We start from the raw sequence: 18,556 nt of genomic DNA on the forward strand, positions 1-18,556 counted from the left end.
AGGCAGCGGTTCTCAACCTATGGGCTGCAACCCCTTTGGGGGTCGAACGACCCTTTCACAGGGGTCGCCTAAGACTATTGGAAAATATATTTCACAGGGGTCGCCTAAGACTATTGGAAAACACATTTCACAGGGGTCGCCTAACACTACTGGAAAACACATTTCCGATGGTCTTAGGAACCAAGACACTGCTCCTCTACCCATCTCCAGGCGGGTCCCCCACGTGCAGATACACCCACATACAACATGAGGAACTGTATTAAAGGGTCACGGCATTAGGAAGGTAAAGTTGAGAACCACTGCATTAAGGCAAGACTCAATTCTGAAGCCAAAAGAGGCTTTATTAAAATAATGCAAAAAATAAAATAAAATAATGCATGCATAATCTCTAGAATCAAAACAGTTAAATAAGCCTAAAGAAGGCAAGAGTAAACACAGCTCTGAAGAACAAAGGAACTGAAACTTGTCAGAACTTTAACACAAACATACTCTCTAATAGATTTGCTTTTCTTTGCCTGTCCACCTTCTTCCATAGAGAGGAGACATGCAGTTGGCAACTTCAGATTCACATCTTCCCTTTGCTACCAGAATGGAAAAATCTTCCAGTTTTCCCTGTCTGGATCATGTGATTACCCTAGTCCCATCACTAAGCTCAGAAAGATGGAAGAAAACAGATTCTTCCATCTGTAGCCAAAGGGTAGACAATGGGTACAACCAGGAGCAGAGTGAAGTCATGCTGAAAAAGAGTAACTGCTATTTGAAATGCATTCAGTGAAGAACTGAGGGGGATCATTCCACAAAGAGGAATTATAACAAGAGGGGCTACTATCTGCTGAAGAAATTTAAAGGTCCGTTCACCTGTATACTGGTACAAAAGAAGATTAACATTTGCAAACTTACTAGTACACATGCATCAAAAAGTATTCTCCCTCAGATCTTACTACTTAAACCCATTTTCTCAATGTTTAACCTCATTACTATAGAAGCAACAAAATAAAATTAATGCAATTTTTCCTTATCAAATTAGGAATATGCAAACTGTAGATACCACAAACAGAATGGTGAGAAAAAACATTCCTTATCCTGATGGTAAATTGAAGAAAGATAATTTTTATGTGAAACAAGTTAATCATAAAAAAAATCCCTTCAGGGAATCTATCCTTGAGATATCTGAAATAAAAACATTTAAGCGTAAACAAAAACTTTTCCCACTGCAACCATCTACCTTCAGTTTTCAAAAAATAAAAAGTAATCATAAAAAATATTGTATACTGACTCAGTAAATATGTGACCATTTGTAAACAATTAACTAAAAAATACACAACATGAGCCCTGGCTGGTATGGCTCAGCGGTTAGAGCGTCAGCCTGCGGTCCAGAGAGACCCGGGTTTGGTTCCCGCTAAGGGCACGTACCTCAGATGCAGTTTGTCCCCAGCTCTGGTTGGGTTGTGAGGAAGGCAGTCACTCGATGTGTCCCTTTCACATTGATGTTTCTCTCTCTCCCTCCCACTCTATCTGAACAAAAAATGAAAAAATGTCCTCGGATGAGGATTAAAAGAAAAAAAATACACAACATGAGAAATGTTAGAATGCTGATCTTTTTTAAAAGCAGGATCCAAAACTATGTTTAAAGTGTAATCACCTACATTGCTAAATTGTTATTTTCAAAAGATAAAAATCAAAATGTTAACACAGACTTATTTCTGGATGGTATTTATTTTCTTTTTTGCGTTTTTCTGTATCCCATACCTTCTAGTTTTTGAAGCAAAATACAAATCTATTTCTTTCTGTATAATTAATGCTGGCTAAAAGTATCACTGTTTTGACAATGTTAACAAAAAACTGTAACTTACTACAATATTAACAACATCTATAACTTACAGATCTCATAACTGAGTTTCTACTCAGTAATACTTATTAAAAATTACAGACAAAAATTTTAATGGGTGCAGGGGTAGACTGAATTCAATCATTGCCTTCCATCATTAAAAAATTTGACAGATTACAATAAAATGCAAAAATGGGCCCTGGCCAGTTAGGCTCAGCAGTTAAGAATGTTGGCCCACAGACCAAAGAGTCACAGGTTTGATTACGGTCAAGAGCACGTACCTCGATTGCAGTTCGTCCCGGCCCTGGTCTGGGTCATGCAGGAGGCAACCAGTCGATGTGTCTCTCTCACATCAATGTTTCTCTCTCTCCCTCCCTCCCACTCTATCTGAAGATAAGGAGAAAACTATCCTTGGGTGAGGATTAAAAAAAATAAAAAGCTCTTTAAAAATAATTCAAAAATGTAAACTTAACAGAATTGAGAAGAAAATTTTACTTTTGGAATACAGAAGGCAAAGGAAGATGATAAACAAAGAGTTGATAGACTTATCTTATTTTTAAAACGTCTATAAATTAAACTATAAGTAATAAAACTAGCAAAAGTATTTGCCTATGTCAATGGGTTGATACCTTTCCATAAAGGGCTCTAATAAAATAACAAGCAGCATCTCCTAATTAAAACAAAGGACAGTTACACAACTCATAGGTAAAAATGGCCAACATGTGGGAAGATCTTCAACTCTATAGTAACCAAGAAAATAGGCGTTTTAACCAAAAGAATCCTTTTTTCCACAAACTTTTATTAAAAATGGTATGCTGTTTTGACTGCAATATGGAGAAATAGGCACTCTCACAAAATGTTAGAAGGAATATATAAACTGGTCCAATAAAATAAAAAGGCAAATAAAGCAGTTTGATCTTTGTGAAAGTTAGCAATTTGTTAAGTCTTCAGAATATTCATACTGTTAGGTCTTATAAACCCATTTATGGAATTTAAGTTGATAAAATCAGAGCCAAACTCAAATGCAATAGGCATTGCTATGTATTTTATAGCAAAAAATTGGGGTGGGGGAGGCAGAGCCCAAATTTAAATCGTGAGCTTTCATATCAAAGAAAATCATAGAGTAAAAATAGAATAGACATCTGAAACCTGTATAATTTTGTTAGCTAGTGTCACCCCAATAAATTCCATAAAAGGGAATAAATAAATAAATAAATAAATAAATACATAAATAAATAAAATAAAATAGAGTAGATATATTAACCACCGTTATCTCTGGGTGGTCAAATTAAATTTATCTTATTTTAATTTTTCTGAAGCTTCTCAATTTTCTATTCTCAGCATGCTGTGTTTATAATAACAAAAACAATATCAAAGAAGAAACTATCACTATAGCAATCTTAACCAAAGTTGCTATAAAACTGAATTCAATCCCACCACTGCCACTTGAGAAAAACAAGAGAAAGCGTATGATATAATGAAAACGCTGCTGCATGGCCAAGAGGGAGCGTAGCCTACAAATACCTGTACTAGAAGTGGAAAAGGCTAGGAAGTATCCCTGAGAGCAAGCCAACAGAGAAGCAGTGGAAGGGAGTGATTTCCTAAAGAAGAAAAAGAGAACAGAAAAGAGAGGAATAGATCAGCTACAGCGCAAAAATTTATGGAAAAAAAGAAAAAGAAAAAAATAATAAAAGAGGAGTAAGATGTCTAGTTCAATTATGGAAAGAGATGAAGGCTGGGTGAAAAAGAGCAGAGGGAATAATCAGGAGAGATTAATATATCCCAAAGACCCAACTTTCTTTTATCTTAAGGATGAAAAACTCTTCTACTAAAAAAAAGTAAGTGGCCTTCATTTGGGGGAAGGGCAAGTGAGGTCACAGGAAGAAAGCTTCGAAAAGAAGACAGCTTAATGCAAGTTTTGGAAGAAAATAGAGTGGATCAAAATTAATGAATTAAAACATTCTACCAGGGAAAAACTGCTACTTGCAATTATAATTTCTTCATACCTTCCTCTAAGACCTTCATCATATGAATCAAGCAGTTTGCACAGTAAAAACAATTTGGCATAATGAAAAGAATCACTGACTTCAGAGTCAAGAGGTTGGAAATCAAGTATGGGACTCTACATACTGGGTAAAGTTGAGCAAGTTACTACATTTGTTACACAGGGATTACATACTTAGCACAGAGTTTCTGTGAGTCTCAATTGAAAGAATATGTATAAAATATATTTTAATTTAAAACACTCCACACCAGTGCTGTTGTAGTAGATGCTGTTATTTATTAACATTTCTTTAATCACTATCTTGGTGAACATATTTACCAAGTCCACTGCTTTTAGGAAACAAAAGCCACAATAGCATCACTTTACTTAGGAAAGTTAAGCTATAGAAGTTAGATAAAAAAAAAATTAAGTCATAGTTATAATTGCTCTCTCCCAATTAATCCCAATTCTCTCACTCCCAAAAGTCATGAGAGGTTAATTGCCAGTACAGCCCACTCTACGGGGGCTTCAAAAGTCATTCTGGGGTTTGATGAAAGGGTTCCTTCCAGTTCTGAGTTTCTATCTTGAGCAAGAATCAAGCTGTCCAAGAAGGCAAAATGAAATTCAGTTGAGCAAATATCTAATTTTGTATTCTTAGTCAAACTGATAAAATTTTTGTCTAAAGATCTAAATGTCTGTATCCAGATAACTATATTTATCCACATAAAAATAGAAAAAAAAATCTATATATTCAAAGTTATTACTACATTATGGTATAGCCACACAATTGAATATAAAGACTTTAAAAGTCATGTTTTTAAACAATTTTTTAAGATATAGGAAATGACACACATGATGATAGGTTTTTAAAAAGTGAAGAGGCCCTCTTTGTGTACTATTTCGTGGAGAAATGTTTTCTCAAGACATGTAAAAGTTGCAATTGTGAGAACTGAAATGAGGCTACATTATTAAAAGAGAGGTGCTAAAGCTATAAAAACCATAATACACTTTGTTCTACATTCTTAGGCACGTTTTCTGACATTCCAAATACATTTAAAAATTTTTTTTCTTTTCCTTCACAATTGAGCATATAACTGGCTTAAAGCACATGAACTACAATGAAAAATATGTCATTCTGTAAATTAAATCAAGTTCCATCTTGATTACAACTTTGTTATGTAAACCAATGTATCTTAATCACTAGCATTAATCACTTCTATTTGTTTCAGGCCCATCTTTTAAAAATATTTAATATAATATTTAAATAATTTTATATAACAATGATGTGTAGAAAAGATAATGGTACCAAAACATCACTGGATTTTAGAAGCAATGTACTGCGTGATAGCCCCAAATGTTTACCACTCGTGTGCAAGAGTCCAGGTATAACCTGAGAATTAATGTGTACAGAACTGTAGTTGTTCAAAAGATACAAGTTACTTATGAGCACATACATACACATATATACACATGCAGTAAAACAAACAACCCCCCCTCCCAAAAAAAAAAAACAACTAAGAAGATATATGCCAGTATAACAGTAGTTAAAGTGGATTGTGGAGCTATGCTTTTTTTTTTTTTTTTTTTTTACACTTTTTTGTATTTTCCCAATTCTCTAAAATAAATAAGCAACATTTTTATAACGGGGCAGTGATATCATTTAATCAACAGGATAAATAACATGTGGCTGCTCCAAAGAATAATCTGAATCTAAAAAAGCCAAAACACCATTTCAGAACAGAACTCTGTACTAAGCATTGTGCTAAGAGCTTAATAAACTACAATACTTAAGTTAACCAGTAACCCTATGAAATAGGTAGCCTCACTATGTAGACTAAGAAACTGAGGTTTCTTAAAAGATTTAACAAGGAACACACAGCTATTTAATGGCAGAGGCAGAAATTGCATACAAAGCTATACTAGTCCAAAATCCACATGCTCAACCACTAAAATAACCCAACGTCAATAAGATATGTCTCGGTTTATTCTTGGCACTGTAAAATTTAAAAACATTTTTTATAATTTACTAGACAATATATATATGATAATACCTCAAAATGTTGCACTGGGTAATCATATTAGAATTTACAATCTATTGCAACCTTAACATGATTACTCCATGGACTGAAGAATAAGCCCTTGGCAAATAAAGTTCAGAGTATCTTATACATAAAGTGACAGCCCTTGGCTAAATCAGACAGGGAATTTTACACTCAAGAGAACACATCTGATTCTTCACACTGCCTTTCATACAACCACCACTCCAGTACAAAGACCAGCTAGCTGAACACCAGACCACTAAGAAACTTATGAGAACTGGTGTGCCAACAAAGTCAAACTGCCTCACCAGCCTGTCTGCATCTATGTTGTCAAGGCAATGAGAAAAAAACGCAAAAGCTAGCTATTGAAACCCAAAATCTTAAATCAAATGAAACTTCCATTCAATGAAGTAAATCAAGTTTAGACATATATAAAGAAAGGGACCACAAAGCATTGAAAGATGTGTTGTAGCATGTATTTAGGGAAGTAAAAGAGCAAACAAAACATGACATTCCAAATATCAACAACACTTACATTAGATTTTTGATAATGTCAATGACTGAGAACTATATTTTGAGCCTGGCATATTTGGGGAATGATTAAAGAACGACTTTGAATTCCAGTTTTATTTGTGTTTCTTGGCTCAAAAATTAGAAAAAAATTATCCATTTGTAGTGAACGACTCAACTTTTGGTCCTCATAAGATTTTTAAAATATTTCCTTTTATTCCCAATTCCTTTTAAATACCATTTAATACATACCTTCCTCCTATCGAGTCGTCTTGTAGTTGGGCCCCGGCAGTGTTCCTCTGTGAACGTCGCAGTGACCCCCCTGGATTGTTATTAGGCCGGTTGGACATTGGCACCTCTCTCTTGAAGGGACATACCCTTTCTAGACACTACCATTCACTAAAAGAAAAAGGAGAGAGAGAAAAGAACATCAGCTATACATGGTACAACAAAGAAACAAGGGACAGCAAAGAAGAAGGGAACATTTAATGTAAACAATATGGTTATATAGTCTTCACAAATGCTCCATTGTCTTATTAAACTAAGTTTGATTGAATGGTATGTTATAAAATGTCAGAAATATACTAAATTCAAGACAAGAGGTCCAAAAAACACAACACATAAAATTAACTTAAGATTCCTCATGAAACATTCAGGAAATTCACAAATCAAAGAAAACAGCACAACTAGAAATCTGTTTCCACATTTTTGACACTGTGTAAAAAAGGGCATTGCACCTAAAGTCAGAACACCTTGGTTCAGTGATAGTACAGGTATAAAAGGAGTCTGCCTTTGTACAAACCCTAATCTCTGGCCTCAGATTCCTCAGCCACGAAATAAACATGTCATATCCATGTCAAAGTACTGCTGTGAATAACAAATCATAAATACAAAGGAAACCATAAAACTAACATATTTTAATGGAGAAATGAAAAGAAAGCGGCTCAAGTACAGTAAATTGAGAAACAGTCCTAGATATCCTGGATTTCAATATCAACTGTACTGGCTGTGACCTCGGACAAGAAATTTAATCTCTAGACTTTGTTTGCCTCTTCTGTAAAATCCGAATATTACCTACCTCACAGAGTATTTAACAATGAGCAACTGTCAACATAGTTCATTAAGTGTAACAGGTTAGCTCAAAGCACAGTTGTTAATCGCTTTGAATTTTTTTTATCTTTCTGCAAGAAATTTAATTGTATAGGGAAAAAATGCTGATGCTCAAAGAAAATCAGTTTAACTGAAAAAAAACAAGCTAATATTACCATCACAGAAAGAATTACAATTTGCATAAATCAAATGTCACAATTTTTCTTACACCTCAAGTCAGACTCCAAGTAGAGCTCTTATTTACTTCTGTCTACCGGGTAGGGAAGAGAATGATCATGACATTAGAGAAATTGGTCCATTCTATTTGCACCAATGCAAACTAATAATAACTAAATCTGTTACTGGATTTTAAGAGATTTCATGCACTGTAAGGAGAAAGTGGGTTTTCTTCTGAGTTACAGGTTGACTCAATTCAGTAGAAAGACTTTTTTCTGTCACACATGCCCACATCATTGGTTAATATACTAAATAAACTTGGGTCATAAAGTTCAAATTACCAGTGTAATTACTGTTAATTTTAGAAAGAAAAAAAGAGGAAATACTATGCAAACATTAAAATAAAGAGAAAGGTTAAATGTATATGTATTAACATGCAAAGATCATCCCAAGATACGTTAGGGGGAAACAGTATGCAACCTCATCTGTGTGTATGTGTATTAAAAAAGCTTGCTTACTTATCTTTTATATGTTGTCTACACACTGAAAACTGGTGTAAAGATTCATAAAACAGACTTTATTCATGACTGCCTTTGAGAAAGAAAAGTAGGGGGAATCTGAAGTCTGAGATAAAAGGAGTCATTTTTGTTATTTACTCTTTGTAAGCAATAAGATAGGTCACTCTAGCACAAAAGTTACAAAGGTAGAGCTCTGGAGTCAAACTGCCTCTGGCTGAGTTTGAATCCTGACTCCAACACCAACAAGTTGTATGATCTTGTACACATGGGTGGGCAAAAGTAGGTTTATAGATGTAAGTATGCGAAAGTTTATTCTTGTATTTTATAGTTATTATTTGCATGTCTTTTTCCATAGGAAGAACTGTAAACCTACTTTTGGCCACCCCTGTGTATACTTTTCTGTGCTTTAGTCTATCAAATGGGAAAAAAGAACTTAACTTTACAGAGCAATTGGAAGCACGGTATGAGAAAGTCCATGCAAACCACTTAACACAGTGTCTATCATATAGCAAGGGCTCAGTACATATTAACTATTATTGTTGTTACTATAAACATTTATTCAGAAGAATAAAAAGAATATTTGTGGTAAAGTAAAATTTGAGGGGAAATTCACCATAAAAAACACTGCCAACATGAGTTATAAATTTCTAGCAGTATCGTTTCAAGAGTAAATTTTGTTCTAAAGAAAATACAGCTTTTAATTAAGGGCAAGCATCACAACCACTTGGAAGCTTTATCAATATATAAATGCCTGAACACTGCTTTCCAATTTTGATGCTATGGTACAGAAAATGAAGATGTATTTTAAAAAGAGCTCTCTTAGTTGTGCTGCACGAGGACAATTCCACCCCATTAAAGAATTAAATAAAAGGCCAGTCTATTTCAGAATTTACCCAAGAAGTTTTACTACTTCAAACACCATCTTAGTACAATTTTACTTGGAACCTAAAAAGCATGGATATAAGAGAATAGCATGATACTGCTGTTTTCATTTTGAAAAGCAAAAAACACTATTATTTTCTTCTTTATTGATTTTAGAGAGAGAGGAAGTGACAGGGAGAGAGAGATAGAAACACTGATGAGAGAGAACATCGACTGGCTGCCTCCTGCATGCCCCCCACTGGGGATTGGGCCCACAACCTGGGCATATGCCCTGACCAGGAATCAAGCCAGTGACCTCTTGCTGCATGGGTCAACACTCAACCACTGAGCCACACCAGCCAGGCAAGAATACTATTATTAAACAGGGTTAGTAGATGTCACCTGCCCTCTTCCTGCCATTAAATGCCTACAGTATGCCATGGGGTGTTGTCATTCAAATGAACTATATTACACTGGTTAATTTGACCTGTAGTTACCAAAGTAATCTTAATAATGCTCCCAACATCTTCAGAGCTTGTCAAGCTGCACCATTATCCACCAACAGCGCATTCGGGAATAATTCTTGAGATTTAAGAGAGGTAATAGTGGCAAGTAAGACAGCTATTCATGAAAGTGCTACCTGCTTTTAAAGCATAAGTTGATCTTTAAAGAAGGAGGCCAGACTTTGTTGAACTTTGAAGTTTGAATTCCCAAAAAGTAAATATAACATTAACATATGAAACATATAGCATCTCCCCCTCTGTCAGCTATCAACAAATCCAGAGCTGGAAGGGACACTCGGGGATGATCAAAAGTTCAACCCCTTACTTAATAGACAAATGCAAATGAAAAAAGTTCAAGTTATGTGTTGAGGAACCAGTCCTCTGAATCCTGACACTAAAGAGACCTGTCCCCTCCAGAGATCACCACTACCTCAACTTCAACCAAAATTTAACATCCCTTTGGCTCTAGATAAGAACCCAAAAGTTTGCACCATACAATGATTTCACTCTTCTTGTATGAATATTCGGTACTGTATTGACCAATTACTTATGCCTACCATATTTTATTACTTTTTAAAACACATGCACACAAAAGTGAGTTACAGTAATATAAAAACTGTATTGCTAGAATTTGTTTTAATACCTTGAAACAAATAGGAACTCAAGATCGCATCTTAATAGACTATCTCGTAATACTGACACTAGAAATTTTAAGTATTAATAACCCTGACTATAAAGTCCCAAAATATACTACTCTTCTAATCATGGATACACCTTCATTTCTGTAAACATAATCACCAAGATTTTTCACATAAAACCTTTGATATTTAAGTCCTAAATAACTGAAATAGAATAGAGACCATATATAACCAAATTCAGTAGAGAAAGTACAAAAACAATAATGGACATGTTCAAGATTAAAAACAAACTCCTGATGACTGTTCACAGCTCTAAGCATCTAACAAACTGATTGTTCAGGTTAACAGGCACCTGAATGAATGTAAACACAACTTCAGGAAAAAAGAGAATTGTGCATTAATCTACATTTCAAAATTCATTCTTAAAATTTTATACAAATATTCTATCAAGGAAACTTCTACTACAAACATTTCAGATACTGATTTTCCTCTAATTTTGCAACTCAAAATCTTAGGAGAGAGGTTAAGGCTGGGGGAGGGGGGGCTAAAAAAACAAATTAAACCACTCATCTGATGTAAAACTTTCCAAACACCAAGTTTGCAAAAACTAACTTTAGATGTGGTAGTTCTTCCTACTCAAATGGCCACAAAGGTTAGTATTTATGCAGAATTTTTACCACAAAGGAAATATGACAGACCAGAGGGCAAATCTCCAATTTAGGATAACCCAGAACAGAGTCATGACTAGCCCCAAAGCAAGGTAATATGTTTACTCATGTGATCATTACCTATTACCTATTTGATAGGTAACTCTAAAAACTGAATCAAAATTGTATTATTTCCACAGTAAAGATTATTTTTTAAAAAACACAAAATACAGCTATGCCCTGGCAGGTTTGGATCAGCGGTTAGAGTGTCAGTCTGCAGACCAAAAAAGAGTCGCGGGTTCAATTCTGGTCAGTTGTGGTTAGGTCCCCAGCCCTGGTCAGGGTCATGCAGGAGGCAACCAATTGATGCATCTCACATTAATGTTTCTCTCTGTCTCACATCGATGCTTCTTTCTCTCCACTCCCACCACCTCCCCCAACTCTATCTGAAGATATATGAAAAAATACCCTCGGGTGAGGATTAAAAAAGAAAAAAAAACCCAAAAAACTAATACTTTTATCCCACAGTGTATGTAGAAAGTGTACAGCTTTCAGAATTGACATTTAAAGTGAATCTTATTTATTCAGTGTGTCCCCCACTAATTTCTTATGCACTCTATTTAGATGTGGTCCGCTAAGGCAGCGGTTCTCAACCTGTGGGTTGTGACCCCCTCGGGGGTGGAAGGAACCTTTCACAGGGGTCGCCTAAGACCATCGGAAAACACATATTTCCGATGGCGATTCATAACAGTAGCAAAATTACAGTTATGAAGTAGCAACAAAAATAATTTTATGGTTGGGGATCACCACAACATGAGGAACTGTATCGTGGCATCAAAACTATGCAAAGTTATGATGGGATGCTGCTCAATATGTAAAATTAGTATTTGCAAATATTAATATATACTGAGAAAAACAAGGTGTTAATGTGAATATTACAATAAAAATGATTATGGGTAATGTTTATTCTGTGCTTACCATGTATCAAGCAAAGCCTTTCATTTCATTTTCACAACCTTACAAAATTGGTACTGGAAAGAACCTTCCTTGAGAAACTGCAACACAGTAAGTTAAAATAACCCTAAGCCACAAAGCCAATAGGTGACAGGACCAGCACTTACACAGGTTAAACCTAAAGCCTATGCTCTTTATGACTATGTTATATACCTGAACAAAGTAAGAAAAACAATTATACATTTAACTTTTTAAAAAGTCAAAACACAAGAGAACCATGACATTCCAAGCTTGGGGAATATCCAGAGGAATCTAATTCTTTATTTGAAAAATTCAGTTTAGCTGACCAATTCTTAAATGAATAATTATAAAATGCTACATGATATGAGCAATATCAAAAGTAATATTGTAAACAAAGAAGAAAAGGTGACTAAGTTTGCCCGCAGCAGGATAGGGTCCAGCTTAAAAGGTTAGAGCTGTGAGGAACAGCATCAAGAAATGATAGAATAAATCAAAATGAAGGGATGCTGAGCAGGTCATTGTGGCTGAGACATGGGATCTGGGAAGAACATGGACCTAGAAATAAGTCTGAGTTGTACCATGAAGAACTTAAAACTAAAAATTTGGGGTTTAAGACCTACAGACAAGGTGGCAGATCAACTATTAAGTTACCAAATAGACCAAAGGACAGATGAGAGTCTGAAAGCAACAGAAGGCAAATTAAAGAGATGGGAATCAATAAATATTTAGAGGGTAAAACCAGTACAATCAAAAGAAAAGTCCAGGACTGTAGTTACCAAACTTCAGCATGCATATGAATTGTAACCACTAATCTAGAATGTCTAGTATGGAAAAAAAAAATCAGGGAAGTGACACCAAGAGGAATAAAATGGATAGGCAGAGTTCAAATGACACAGAAAGGACAGACAGACAAGACTGAAAAGTGTCCATCTGATTTAGAAATTGGTGAGTTGTTTCTAGAAATGTTGGGGCAAGAGAGTATATGGGTAAATGAAGTGGACAAGAAACACCAATTCTCCCTTACAAATTCTGGGCTAGAAAGAAGACAGAGAACAGATAACAGCCAACAAGGTAAGAGGAGGCAGGGTTGACAAAGGTTGTGTGTGCAGGACTGTATGTGATTTTCCTTTTTTAAAAAAATAAGTCTTAAGCATGTTTATGTATATAGGGAAAAGAATTACTAAAAGAAAAGGGCTGGAAATAAGGTCTAGTTTACAAACAAGATCCTACGGGGGGGGGGGGGGGGGAATTAATAACATAATCATTAGATAAGAAGAAAGGTACATCAATCTCCAAGGCAAGAGAAGATGACAAATGGCAGCAAGGATGCACATGCCTACCTTGATTGAACCTGTGATTAACAGGTATAAGAGGAGCAAGAAAGAAGATTTCAAAGGGAAACAGGGAAAGGATCTATGGGCAAGGACGACTGCCCAGAGGCATGAAAAACCTACATGAGAGTTGAATTCACAAAATTAAGTGCCAAATCCACACCCGGTGTGATTATCTTATTTATGTAAGAGGAAATTCCCATTCAGAGTGAACTGCTCCACAGCATACATCTATTTAGGAACATACCTTACAGCTGAATACAGCGCTCCAGAATGCCAGTGCAAAGTATACTTGCCATTATATGCCATTCTACTACAAAACATGAATTTAACCATCTTCTCTTTATTGATCTGTTGATACCTAATCCATTTAGCGGTGGAAACAGAATACAACTGACCCGCCAGAGTCTAAACTGTGAATAATTTCTATACTATACCGTCATTTACAAAGTGCACATTAAAAACTAAAGTACCTACAGCAAACACTTGATCTTTCAAGTGTCACGCAACACTCAACTGAATTCAACACTGGGCACTCAAATTGATGCCAACACCCATATTTTACAATTGTAATATGCCTTGAGAATGAATCTACCTTAGATGTCATCTGGCAAGACTGAATGAGACTAATTTTGGCATTATTTTCACAAAGCATATTATTCTTTTGAGTATTAAGCCAAGCATTTAACATTTATGCTGTAACTCTCTTGGAAACATTCCTTTTCTTGTTCAACAGAACTTGAGATTCACAATTGTCTCAGTTAATACATTAATCAGCATATAATAGATACTCCAATATTTCTTGAGTATAAGCACACTTGATTCAAAAGATTATTTTACTTAACCCAGATATTTATTGCAAGCCTAGAAAGAGAAGTCAGCGGGCTCTTTCTAAAATTATTATTTCTGAAATCAAGCAAAATGAATACTTAAAAGTTCAAAATAAAACTTAACTTGTAATAAAACTAGAGAAAAGCTGGCAATACTCTAAATCATAGAAAACTTGCCAGTTAGAATAAAATCTGCACCAACAGCAAGAAGAGGATAAAGACAAAAAAATTTTTAAAAATAAAAATACAAAGAAAATAATCTTGTCTGGCCAGTGTAGCTCAGTGGTTGAACACCGATCCATGCACCAAGATGTCGCGGGTTCAATTCCCAGTCAGGACATATGCCCAGGTTGTGGGCCCGATCCCCAGTAGGGGGCATGCTGGAGGCAGCCAATTGATGTTCTTTCACATCAATGTTTCTATCTCTCTCTCCCTCTCACTTCCCCCCTCTCTCTCTAAAATCAATAAAGGAAAAAAAAGGAAAGAATCTTAAAGGTTCCTATTAATGACCCATTACTTGAAAAAAACTAAGAACTGTGGAGTGAGGGCAACAAAAGATCCAAGTACCTGCAGAATGAGAGTGCGAGAAGCAGGTAAGAGAAACAGCAACTCCAAAATTAAGATCAGCTAGGCAAACAATTACTAACGTACCAAGCAAAAGGTATCACAATGGTTTTCCATGATGATCTATTCTGCTTAAAGATAATAAATAACCAAAAGTAAAATTGAAAATTTAATTACAGGGTAGAGGAAGCAATTCAAATTGGTGAAAAGATGTCCAATAGAACTGAAGGAGACAAAAAGGTAGAACATGGGTAATAAAAGTAACAGAAGAAAAAAATACTATTATTGCACAATTTTAAAAACAAAAGAAGACAACCTTAAGAGTTTTAACTCTACAGCCCTGGCCGGTTTGGCTCAGCGGTTAGAGCGTCGGCCTGTGGTCCAGAGAGACCCGGGTTCGGTTCCCGCTAAGGGCATGTACCTCGGTTGCAGTTTGTCCCCGGCCCTGGTTGGGTTGTGAGGGTGGCAACCACTCGATGTGTCCCTTTCACGTCGATGTTTCTCTCTCTCTCTCTCTCTCTCTCTCCCTCCCCCACTCTATCTGAACAAAAAAAAAAAAAAGAAATGTTTAAAAAAAAAAGAGTTTTAACTCTACAACAAGGACAATGTTGTGTGCACTAAAAATAAAACTACTGTCAGGATTTTGTTAAGCAAAATGCTGAACACAAAATATGATGTATCTACATATACTATATGTGTAAATAATCAGTGGCTTAAATATTATCAGTAGAAAATACATTATAATAAATATTTAAATCAGTTACCTTAGAAGAACAGGACTCTTTGAGACCTTTCACATTTTGAATCATGTACATATTTCCATATTCAAAAAAATCTTGACACAATTATGTACATTGTAATTAAGTAATCAATCTAAATGATGACCTTAGTGAATACAAATAATCCCCCAAAATACATCAAATATTAGCCATTAGCAGATTTTCTCATTTTCATTAAAAAAAAATTTTTTTTTAAACTGATTTTGAGAGAGAAAGGGAGAAATAGAAACATTCATGTGGGAGAAAAACATCAATTACTGCCTCCTTCATGCCCCCCTACTGGGGATCGAGCCTGCAACTTGGGCATGTGACCTAACTGGGAATCAAACCAGGACCTCTCAGGCCATGGGACAACATTCAATCCAATGAGCCACACCAGCTGGGCTCATTTTCATTTTTTAAATCGTGTAGTCTAATTATTAAAAACTAGAAAAAAACTTGAAAACTGATTACTTTTCATAGGTTTCTATATCCCAGCTACATGTTCATTTTTTTAAAGCAGTTTTGTATTCCAAGTTCTGTTTCCAAGAAATAAAGTTCCTACTGCCTAAAACATAAGACTACAGAGAATGATATACTGAAATAGCCATACATCCTGTGTCCATAACTGGCACCAAAAGTCTATTTTGTAGACCACTATAACGATCGATCAATTTATCACTAACAAATATGGCCCTGCCCAGGCAAACTACTTCTAAAATATAGATCAACTCATTCCCTAATATAAATCGTCTTAGCTTGTATAATTATTCAGGGTACTAATTGTTATTTCATAGAATTTTCTTCTTCTTCTTAAAATCTTAAGGATTAGAGTAGAGTCAGCAACTTTTTAGGTCATGTGCCAAAGATGGCTCATAGATTCAGTCTTAACAGGTCTCAATCTTGATGGCTACCATAGTCAGTCAGCGGGGATAGGTCAGCTGATCACTAGCATTTTCAGTAAATCCTCTTAAAGATATTGTTTTCTACCTACCTAGGAATAAAAGACAAGAGGGAATGGTTATTGCACTAGTTCAGCAATTTTCAACCTTTTTCATCTCATGGCACACATAAACTAATTACACTAAAATGCTGCAGCACACCAAAAAATACATTATTTTGCTGATATGACAAAAAAATAGGTTTAATTTTGATTCATTCACACTGAACAATTACTATTCTGTTGGCCTGTGTAATTTTTATTTGACAATCTAAGGGGAATAAAAGTCAATGCCCCTGACTAAACAGGCATTGCATGTTTTTTTGTTTTTGTTTTTTTATCCTCACCCGAGGACACTCTTCCATTTTTTTTGTTCAAATAGAGTGGGAGGGAGAGAGAGGAAGAGAGAGAAAGAGAAACATCAACGTGAAAGGGACACATTGAGTGGCCGCCACCTGCACAACCAACCAGGGCCGGGGACAAACCGCAACCAAAGCACATGCCCTTAGCGGGAACCAAACCCGGGTCTCTCTGGACCTCAGGCCGACTCTCTAACTGCTGAGCCAAACCGGTCAGGGCTGCATGCTTTAAAAAATTCTTTTTTTTTTTTTTTTTTTAATCCTCACCCGAGGATATTTCTCCATTTTTTGTACAGATAGAGTGGGAGGGAGAGAGAGAGAGAAACATCGACGTGAAGGGACACATCGAGTGGCTGCCATCCGCACAACCAACCAGGGCCGGGGACAAACTGCAACCGAAGTACGTGCCCTTAGCGGGAACCGAACCTGGGTCTCTCCGGACCGCAGGCCGACGCTCTAACCGCTGAGCCAAACCGGCCAGGGCTAAAAAATTCTTGCAGTCCGGTTGGTGTGGCTCAGTGGTTGAGCGTCAACCCATGCACCAAGAGGTCACCAGTTTGATTTCCGGTCAGGACACATGCCCAGGTTGTGGGCTCGATCCGCAGTGAGGGGTATGCAGGAGGCAGCCAATCAATGTTCTCTCTCATCAATATTTCTATCTCTCTCTCTCCCTCTCACTTCCTCTCTCTCTAAAATCAATAAAGGGGGGGAAAAATGGAGATCTTATATATATAAAAAAAATTCTTGTGGCACCTGGTTGAAATATCGCTGCACTAGACGGTGTCGAAAATATAATTCAGCTCTAAGGTTTATAATACTGTAACCTAATACTTATTTTAGCTTTTCTTAAATAAAATGTTTTTTAAATTCTTCCTTATGAAGAACTAGTAACACCACTATTAGACACAGTGATTATCAAAAGGGAAGAGCTATTGAAAGGGAGGAGAGTAGATTACAGAAAGATGCTTCCTATAAAAAAAGAAAAGGTGCTTCCTATAGACAAAAACAAGTTTATATTTGGTAAATGACCTTTACAGCATAGGGACACACATAATAAAGCACTGCTTTCAGAATATTTTCTTCAATGCATTGTTCTTGTCACCGCTGTCAATCCCACCATAATAATAAAATTAGAGGTTAATTTCTTTAACATAGCTTGTACTAGAAAGTCTATGCCTGCCTTGGAACGATAAAAAATATTTCAACATTGTGATAATCACAGATTAGCAAAACCTTCTCAAAACATCGGAAAGGTAGCCTGTCATCAAGTGTTAGAACCTAGAGAATCTTCAGGACCAACATTACCGTTTGCCACTTGGTTGAGGGGAAAGAAAGCTATGAAACTTAACTCAAAGTTGGGGAGAAAAGATACAGAGTATAACTTGAACACAGATAAACAATGCACAGTGCCAAATTTTTGTTTAAGATCATGTATGACACAGGAATTGTACCTGAATTCAGAAGTACAGATGACCCTTGAACAACAGGGGGGTTAGGGTGTCTAACACCCATACAGTAAAAAATCCACATACATATAACTTAAGGTGGCCTTCCGTATACACAGATTCCCAATTGTAGATTGAAAATACTCATCTCAGAAAATATTTTTCAAAGGTTAAAAAAAAAGTCCACATTTAGAATGTCATACACTCTAAAGACCAGTGCCCCACATATTACAAATAGTATGATTTTTACCTAAAATAAATAGGTAAAATAATGACTGTCTATGTAGAGCCAGAACATGTACGAACCTACAGCAAGAAAATATTAAATCTGTTCTCAAACCTAAGTTTTTTAAATACTAATTCCTGGGCCCCATCAGAATGGGGGGGTAGAGGAAAGTTAAACTATTATTTTTAAGCCCCTATCATTATTATAATAGCTAGATTTGAGAACATAGGTTTACATCTTTTTTTTTTAAAGACTCTCCTTACAAATTACTTAATCCTTTGCAATGTTTATGATTCTCCCACATTCCATAATTAATAACTGCCATTCATGTCCT

General features: G+C 35.8%; 1 protein-coding gene across 23 annotated transcripts in view; it reads right to left on the bottom strand.

Moving 5' to 3' along the window:
• The window catches only part of TRIP12 (thyroid hormone receptor interactor 12), a 149,538-nt gene that overhangs the window by 102,817 nt on the left and 28,165 nt on the right, over positions 1 to 18,556 (bottom strand). For 20 of the 23 annotated variants that reach the window (XM_036253463.1, XM_036253483.1, XM_036253481.1 and 17 more), the window contains exon 2: positions 6,614 to 6,760. In XM_036253463.1, the coding sequence (XP_036109356.1) occupies positions 6,614 to 6,711 (98 nt within the window). In that variant the 5' untranslated portion in view covers positions 6,712 to 6,760. Of the gene's footprint in view, positions 1 to 6,613; positions 6,761 to 11,772; positions 11,796 to 18,556 lie in introns of those variants that run through there. The other 3 variants (XM_036253465.1, XM_036253485.1, XM_036253484.1) reach the window with 3 other exon arrangements.

Source organism: Molossus molossus, unplaced genomic scaffold (genome assembly GCF_014108415.1).
Source record: "Molossus molossus isolate mMolMol1 unplaced genomic scaffold, mMolMol1.p scaffold_m16_p_11, whole genome shotgun sequence".
NCBI classification, from domain to species: domain Eukaryota; kingdom Metazoa; phylum Chordata; class Mammalia; order Chiroptera; family Molossidae; genus Molossus; species Molossus molossus.